The following is an 8154-nucleotide window of genomic DNA, read 5'->3' on the forward strand; positions in this document are numbered from 1 at the left end:
GGGCAACATAGTGAGACCTTGTCTCTATGAAAAAGGGAAAAACAAAAGCATGATGAGTGTTTTCACAGGCTTTCCTTGGATCCATCTGATTCCCTTATTTTGCCAAATTCCACCTCAGTGTCTCTAGTTCTGGGGTTAACATTCATTTTTGTCTTTCTCTGATTGGAGAATGTGGCAGCTATGTTTTCTGACCATGTTTCCTCCTGCTCATCCTTCCCCATAGTCCCTCTCCAAGATCCTGGATGTGGCCAGTTTGGAGGTGCTGAATGAGGTTAACCGAAGGTCCCTGAAGAAGCTGGCCAGCCAGGCCGACTCCACGGAGCAGGTGGACGACACCATCCTGACATGAGGGGCCTGGGCCTGCAGCATTGCCGCTCCACATCTTTGCTCAATGTTTTCATTTTTGAAAATACATTTGTTCCGATGGGGAGCTTGGAAGATGGCGTTCCCAGAAAGTATTTTAATATATCAGCAGACCACAGCCAAAGCCTTAAATCAAACCCACACACAACTGAAAATTGCCTCCTCCATCTCTTACCTTTTCCTGTGGAGAAGAGAATGAAAAGCACACGCATGCGCCTCAGTGAATGGCAGCCCAGAAACTGTCTGTCCAGTTTAGCATGGCTAGGTCTGGAGCTGTAATAGCAGGGTCAGACTGCGGGTTCCTCTTCTCCTGTGCTTGAGCTCTGGTTTGAGAGCTGGCGCTACCAACCTTTTGCCTAGGTCCTGAGTGGGGCACAGACGGTGGATGTCTGCCCAGTGTGGTGTGTCTTGGCTTGGCTTTTCAATATTGTGAGGCCTAGTTGGATCTGACCCCTGTCAGATGAAAATGATCCACAGCTCTGGCAGTTCCCAAGTCCAGGGAGGGGTATAGGTTTATGTGCAGGCTGTTTGAAAGAGGAATGTTGAATAAAGGCTTTGATTTAATCTTGATAGAAGTAGATTTTTTAAAATCTCCAAACAGCCATTAAACATGAAGCCTCCTGCATCAGGAATAAGGGAAGGTTTGCAGCTGTTTTTGTAAGTGTTCACAGTTCTCTGATTTCTGGGTATCCCTCTCCCCTGCTTTCAGAAGTCTTAGCAATCTCTCCAGCCTTCTCTGTCCTGAGGTGGAGTTTTGAGAGGCATGCAGCCAGGCCTGTGATCTCCCTCGGTGTGGAGAATGAAAAGGTTGAATTAGCCATTTTCCTGTTCTGTTCTGACTTGGAAAGGTAGGGAGCTTCTGGTACTCAGGTTATAAAGAGAAATCCAGCCCCTCTGTGAATAAGAAAGAATCACATTCCTGTAGTTGAAGGACTTGCAAGAGGAAACCAAAGTTGCATTTCAGCATCTGCCTTCTTTATGAATGACTTCCTTCCTCCTGATTCTTAGAAGGCTCGTGACACACACATTCTGTCTGATGGCGCACACCCTACTGGGGCTAGTGACGCAAGTTTTTCTGGTCTGTTCCCTGGTCACAATACAGGACAAACCTCTGTCAACAATTTCTGGCCTGAGCTGTAAAAGGAAATACAAAGCAATGGTAGCAAACTCACTTTATGAGAGATATAAAAATGCTATGCCAAAAAAAGCAAGACTTTGGTTATTAATAATGCAGCCATGGTAGAAAGTAGGCTTGTGACTCAACACTTCTGATGAGTAAGACAAGGTGACCTCTAAGGCACTTCTGATGAGTCCTGTTTTCTTGCAGCAGACATGGTGTCAGCTGGCTCGAGGTAATTGTAGAATCTCAGGGCTGGAAGGGACCTTGAGAGTTGAGCTGAGTCCTCGTAGCCAAAACAGTCAATGTCTACAACTTTTGGTAGCCATGGTAACTGTTCTCTGCCTCTGGGATTCAGATGGTCAGCAGCATCCTCCCAGCTGCTAAGGGCATGTGTCCATCAGGCTGTCTGTGAATGTGTTCCCCTCCATCGATCAGCTGTGGGGAGATATGGGAAAAGTTTCTGTTGAGGGGCATGGGCTGGGAAACCTGTTAAACTCTGAGGCCATCTTCATTGTTTCCTCCAGGGTCTTGGATCAAATGCTGATACCCACCTGTGGCTTTTAGCCCCCTTTCTGCAACTGGCAGGGGAACCTGACGTACTTAGATGTATCAGACACTTATTAAGCAAAATCCAAAGGAAAAACACCAGGTTCCAGTTCCAGAAACTGGAGGAGGATGCACTCTCTCCGTTCAGATGGATGGAGGATGATTGACAGACGGAGATGACTCAAAGGCTCCCAGAGCATATTGAGTTACATTCTCTGAGTCTGGCAGGAGGGTGTGAGCTCCCAGGAAGTGAGCCATGAAGAGCCATTGTGGACATGCCAGGGAGCCCCCAAAAGGACTTTGTCAGCCCGAAGTCCTAGCAATCCTGAAAACAGCAGCCCCGACTAAGCACCCTGGGGGACATTGAGGTTAGCAGCAGAGAAGCAAAAGCTATTTGTCCTGGAGGCTGATAGCCGTTTTGCCTTGGGCAAGTCATCTGATCTCTCTCGGCCAGTTTCCTCATTTGTACCATGAGGAATTTGGAAGAGAAGCTCTAAATATTGTTGTCAAAGTTACTCTCTAGGGGTTAATGGTACTTAGAACAGATGACATTTGGTTTGATATCATTGAATCCTCTTAACAGTTCTATGAAGCAGGTTCTCAATACTGTTTTCTAGAGGAGGAAATTGAGGCACAGAGATGTCACTCGCCCAGGGTCATACGGCTAATAAATGGCAGTCCATCCCCAGACCTCCATTTTTAGCCTTTCTCTTACCTCTCCTGTGCTGGCTAATTAGCCATCAGTATTTTTCATTCTCCAGAGCAGAGTCTGCAGAACTTTCCCATCCAGGTACATACAGGAAATGACTGTGTGTACAGCACACTAGGTGAATGGCTCCAGCCGCCTCGCCAGGGATGCCACCCTGCCAGACTCTACTCAGCTGCTCTGCAGGCTGTGGGGAGGAGGACCTCACTCCATTTACAGGACACTGACTGAGAAAGTCTCTAGAGAAAGCAGATTGAGGCCGGGTGCGGTGGCTTACGCCTGTAATCCCAGCACTTTGGGAGGCCGAGGTGGATGGATAACCTGAGGTAGGGAGTTCAAGACCAGCCTGACCAACATGGAGAAACCCCATGTTTACTTAAAAAAAATACAAAATTAGCCGGGCGTGGTACCTCATGCTCGTAATCCCAGCTACTCAGGGAAGGCTGAGGCAGGAGAATTGCTTGGACCCCAGAGGCAGAGGCTGCGATCGCGTCATTATACTCCAGCCTGGGCAATGAGCAAAACTCCGTCTCAAAAAGAAAGCTGATTATTCTCAAAGACTTGCAGTGATCCTCCAGAGGAGACCGTCCCACTTTCTCTTCCTTGTGTCTGAAAGTCAGTGACAAAGTCATAAGCCCTTAACTAATCCAGAGAAAACTGAAAAAGTTCTAAAATGAGCATTCCCAAACCTTCACCTAACTCTGGGAGCTTCAGGAATCATGGGCAGCAAGATGATTTTAAGAAGGGTGAGTATTGTTAACACGTGGTTCACACAATCCTTCAAGGAACCAGACCTGCAGGTACGTTCTCTTTGTCCAGAACTGTGATGCCAGAGGACTTGGTAGAGCGGCAGGGAGGCTGCAGAGTTACAGTTTTGGGTGTAGGGACTGGAGACATGATTTGACAGATTCTGAAACACAATTGGCAGTTAAGAATGTTTCTTCTCAATGTATGGCTTGGTGTGGATGTGTCTTAAATTGCTTCAGTGAGGAAAAAAAGGAACCAATCTAACTTAAAAGGTCTAGGTTCTAAAATATTAAGGAAATGTAGATACCGCATTCAAGTTCTAGTGTAGGATAGTGGAGCCACAGGGACTTCCAAGACAGGTTGGAACCTTAATTTCACTGCTTAATACTAAGCTATGTGACCTGGAGCATGTTCCTTAACCTCTCTGAGTGCATCCCCTCACCTTGACAGTAAGCACAGTCTCACCGCGTTGCCTTCTGTGTTGAATGACCTACTGCACTTTGCATAGAAACAGGCACACAAAGGAGGTTCTGGATACATGGATGGTGGGAGTGAAACACGGATGCTGGGGAATGAGATTTCTTTTGAGAAACGGTAAGATGATGATGATGATGATGATGATGATGACTATGTGTGATTCTCCAAAACGCTGAGTGTATTATGTACACCAGCACACGCATGGTCTCCACTGTGCATGGGCAGGGAGGCATGTGACCGCCGCTGTGAGCAGTGCTTCCTTCATATTTCATGAAGAGTAAAGTTAAGTTCAGGCACAGATGGAAAGGAGCATCTGAGGTCATGTTGGTAGAACTGGGAAAAACCCATGTTTATCGATTATCTGCTCACCAAGCCCCAGGGGGATTCTATAAAAATAATTTGGAAGGTAAATTCAACAAAAGAAACAAATCAGGTTCAGCATGTGACTGGGTTTCACTTTTCAAAAGAGGTGGAGCCCAGTTATTTCACAGGGTGGCTCTGAGCTGCCCCTAGGTTCTGTTAGGAGGGGGCTCCCTGCTGCCTACCCCTGGGGAACTAGAACGGGAGTGTTGATGTCAGCACAGCTCAGGAAACTGGAAAAACTGGTCCAAGGAATGATTGCCTCAGTGGAATTTCTAGGTGAAACCTTCCTGACTGTGCCTGAATGGAATACCCCAGGTCCTGTCAGGTTCCCTCCTGTGAGTTACTTCTCTAGTGAGATGGCAGCCTGGTCACAGGGACAATTAGTGCATGATAATCTCTCAGAGCTGTGCCCCAAAGCCCCACAAGAGAAAGCTGTGGGCTGTGAATTTATTTACCTTAGATCCTTCTTACCACTTAGATACCCACTAAAAAAGGGAGCCAGGAAGCTGGGTGCAGTAGGATTGAACCCAGCATTTCACAAATACTTTGCCCTCAAGACTCCTTTATTTACAGGTAGGGTATTGCTTTGTTGTCCTGGCTGGAATGCAGTGGTATGATCATGGCTCACTGAAGCCTTGAACTCCTGGGCTCAAGTGATGCTCTTCCCTCAGCCTCCTGAGCAGCTAGGACTACAGGCATGCACCAACATACTTGGCTAATTTTTTGTTTGTTTGAGACAGAGTTGTCACTCTGTTGTCCAGGCTGGAGTGCAGTGGCATGGTCTTGGCTCACCAAAGCCTTCGCCTCCCAAGTTCAGGCAATTCTTATGCCTCAGCCTCCCGAGTAGCTGGGATTCCAGGCACCCGCCACCATGCCCAGCTATTTTTTTCCCCCTATTTTTAGTAGAGATGGGGTTTCACCACATTGGTCAGGCTGGTGTTGAAGCCCTGACCTCAGGTAATCCACGTGCCTCGGCCTCCCAAAGTACTGGGATTACAGGCATGAGCCACTGTACCTGGTCTGGCTAATTTTTTAAAAAGTTTTGTAGAGATGAGGGTCTTACCCATTTTGCCTTCCAGTTGGTGACACCTTACTTCCCAGCTGTTGGCAAGAGTTAAGCTCTTTGAAGTGCACTTAGCCATCCTCCCTCTGAATATTCACTCATGATTATTCCCTGGCTGCTAATCCTCTTCTTCCACTATCCTGAAAAATATTTCATCAGTTTCGCTGTTTCTGTTCTACTTCGCCAAACCTCCTGCCGCCCCCATGGCTTCACTGTCTGCTTCTGCAAACCTCAGTGTGTCCTGCTTTAGTTTTCTCCTTGGACATACTTGTTGCCTATATTCCCTATCAGAATGGAAGTGCTAAGAAAGCTTTTAACATTTTAAAATGTTTGTTACTGCTGAATCCTCAGCTCCTAGATAATCTGGCATACAGTAGGTCATCAAATATTTGTCAAATGAATGAATGACTTGTTCTGCCACTAAACCGTAAACTCCATGAGGACAGGAGCTTGTTTTGTTCATGTTACAGCCTCTAGGTCCAGCATAGTGCATAACACCTAGTAACTGTGCAGGTATTTACTGAATTAAGGAATGAATCTAGTTAACAGGTAAATTACATGATTTCTTTTTTGAATCTGCTTTGTCTGGTTGAGATTGTTTGCGTATTGCCTTTTGCATCTGTCCCTGTTATGTTACCTTACACCCAGGCTTCAGCAATAACTTTTTTTTTTTTTTTTTTTGGAGACGGAGTTTCCGCTCGTTACCCAGGCTGGAGTGCAATGGCGCGATCTTGGCTCACCGCAACCTCCGCCTCCTGGGTTCGGGCAATTCTCCTGCCTCAGCCTCCTGAGTAGCTGGGATTACAGGCACGCACCACCATGCCCAGCTAATTTTTTGTATTTTTAGTAGAGACAGAGTTTCACCATGTTGACCAGGCTGGTCTCGATCTCTTGACCTCGTGATCCACCCGCCTCAGCCTCCCAAAGTGCTGGGATTACAGGCTTGAGCCACCGCGCCCGGCTTCAGCAATAACTTTTAAAGCTCTGCAGCTGAAATCCATCCTGCATACTCCTGTCAGATTACTTCGCTAAAACAGTATTTTGAGATTGCTTCTCTGCTCAAAAACTTTCAGTGCCTCCTCATTGTGTTAATAGTTTCTAATGTGCACACAGGTGGTGGTATAAAAGTTCATCTCTAAGTTAGTTGTTCAGAGCAGTGGAACAAAGTTTCCAATCACAGGACACATTGGTCACAAAAGTTTACATATGTATATGGTGAGGAGAGAGAGTTTAACATAACTCATCATCTAACTGTAGTTTAAATAAATCTATAACAATGTTTCCGTGGGAGAATGTGCTGATTCATTTTGAGATGCCAGGCACATACCCTGACCCGCAGGGAATTCCCCTTCCAAGCCAAAATTGAGGATTCTTATAGGCTGTGACAGCAGCTGTCTAAATAGACACTCAAAGCTCTCATATTCCAGTGCCATCATGAAATCTTTATGATGAAATCTTCTCTCCGTCATTCTAGCTAAAAGTGATAGCTTTCCTCCTCTGAAGTCTAGACTGGGTATTTGACAGCTTTCTATCTACTGTATTGTCTTATATTTTAAATTTCCTCATGAGTATGTCTTAACTCTGATGAGGCTGTAAACCGGAGGGAAAAGGCTGTTCTTACACCCTCTGCAATCTGTGGCACATAAGCACTCATTAAACAGTTACCAAAGAAATGAAGAATTCATGCCGATTGCTTTCCAGATGACATATCCAAGCAAAGTGAGGAATAGTTTTAATGGCCAATTTTGATTTATTTCCCAAAAATACCCTGCAGCCCTATTATCAGGAAGCTGGAAATGTGTGCTATAGTCTACAACAGGAAATGGCTCTAAGTATGAATGAGTCAGTGCAAAATGACCTTGAGTAACATTGGTTACTGTCAGTCACATGCCTACATGTACCAGGTAATTTACAAACATACCTCTAAAATAACCGTTCTGTGAGGAAACAGGGGCTCTGAGATAGTGTGATGTGACTTACCTAAGATCACAAAGGTTTTAAGGGATGGAGGCCAGGATTCCAAACTTACTATTGAAACCAGTCTTCCTGACTCCAGCCAAGGCTGTGAAGATGAGCTGGGAGGACCTACTGCCTCGCTGGCTGGTCAGGGCTGGGTGACTTCCTTCTCACCCTATAATTTCTAAAACTGCTGAGTCAGAGGATGGCCCAACCTTCCAGAACAAGGGGGACTTTTCTATTATCAGAAGCACATGAGCAGCTCTTCTCCCCGGCCAGTACCTTCAGATTCCAAGCTCATGTTCTTCAGACATCACCACACTGATTCTCAGCTCCTGGAAAAACTACTCAAGGCTTGAGTCAGACACTCCGTGTGTTGTTCAATGATCCCACCAGCAACAAACCAAAAAATATAAACAACATGAGTGTCTATTAATAGCAGAGTGGTTAAGTACAACCATCAGACAGAGTACCATACCACGCAGCTGTTTTTTCTTTTTTTTTTTTTGACTGAGTTTCACCCTTGTTACCAGGCTGGAGTGCAATGGTGCAATCTCAGCTCACTGCAACCTCCACCTCCTGGATTCCGGCAATTCTCCTGCCTCAGCCTCCTGAGTAGCTGGGATTACAGGCACGCACCACCATGCCTAGCTAATTTTTTGTATTTTTAGTAGAGACGGGGTTTCACCATGTTGACCAAGATGGTCTCGATCTCTTGACCTCGTGATCCACCTGCCTCGGCCTCCCAAAGGGCTGGGATTACAGGCTTGAGCCACTACGTCCGGCCCACGCAGCTGTTAAATGATACAAGTG

General features: G+C 46.1%; 1 protein-coding gene and 1 long non-coding RNA gene across 3 annotated transcripts in view; one reads left to right on the top strand and one right to left on the bottom strand.

Annotated features, from left to right (window-relative positions):
- GCN1 (GCN1 activator of EIF2AK4) overlaps nt 1-938 on the top strand; it is a 70900-nt gene extending 69962 nt beyond the window's left edge. Inside the window, exon 58 of one of the 2 annotated variants that reach the window (XM_003932188.4) lies at nt 224-938. In XM_003932188.4, coding sequence (XP_003932237.1) covers nt 224-349 — 126 coding nt within the window. In that variant the 3' untranslated portion in view covers nt 350-938. The remainder of the gene's footprint in view (nt 1-223) is intronic. The other variant, XM_074402160.1, reaches the window with a different exon arrangement.
- Nucleotides 939-1518: 580 nt separating this feature from the next.
- LOC141585064 (uncharacterized) lies at nt 1519-2893 on the bottom strand. Its single transcript, XR_012518333.1, has 2 exons — nt 2745-2893; nt 1519-1918 (listed from the first exon to the last, which is right to left on the bottom strand). It is a non-coding gene; the product is annotated as an uncharacterized LOC141585064 (long non-coding RNA).
- Between the last annotated feature and the right edge of the window lie 5261 nt (nt 2894-8154).

Source organism: Saimiri boliviensis, chromosome 7 (assembly GCF_048565385.1).
Source record: "Saimiri boliviensis isolate mSaiBol1 chromosome 7, mSaiBol1.pri, whole genome shotgun sequence".
NCBI lineage: Eukaryota > Metazoa > Chordata > Mammalia > Primates > Cebidae > Saimiri > Saimiri boliviensis.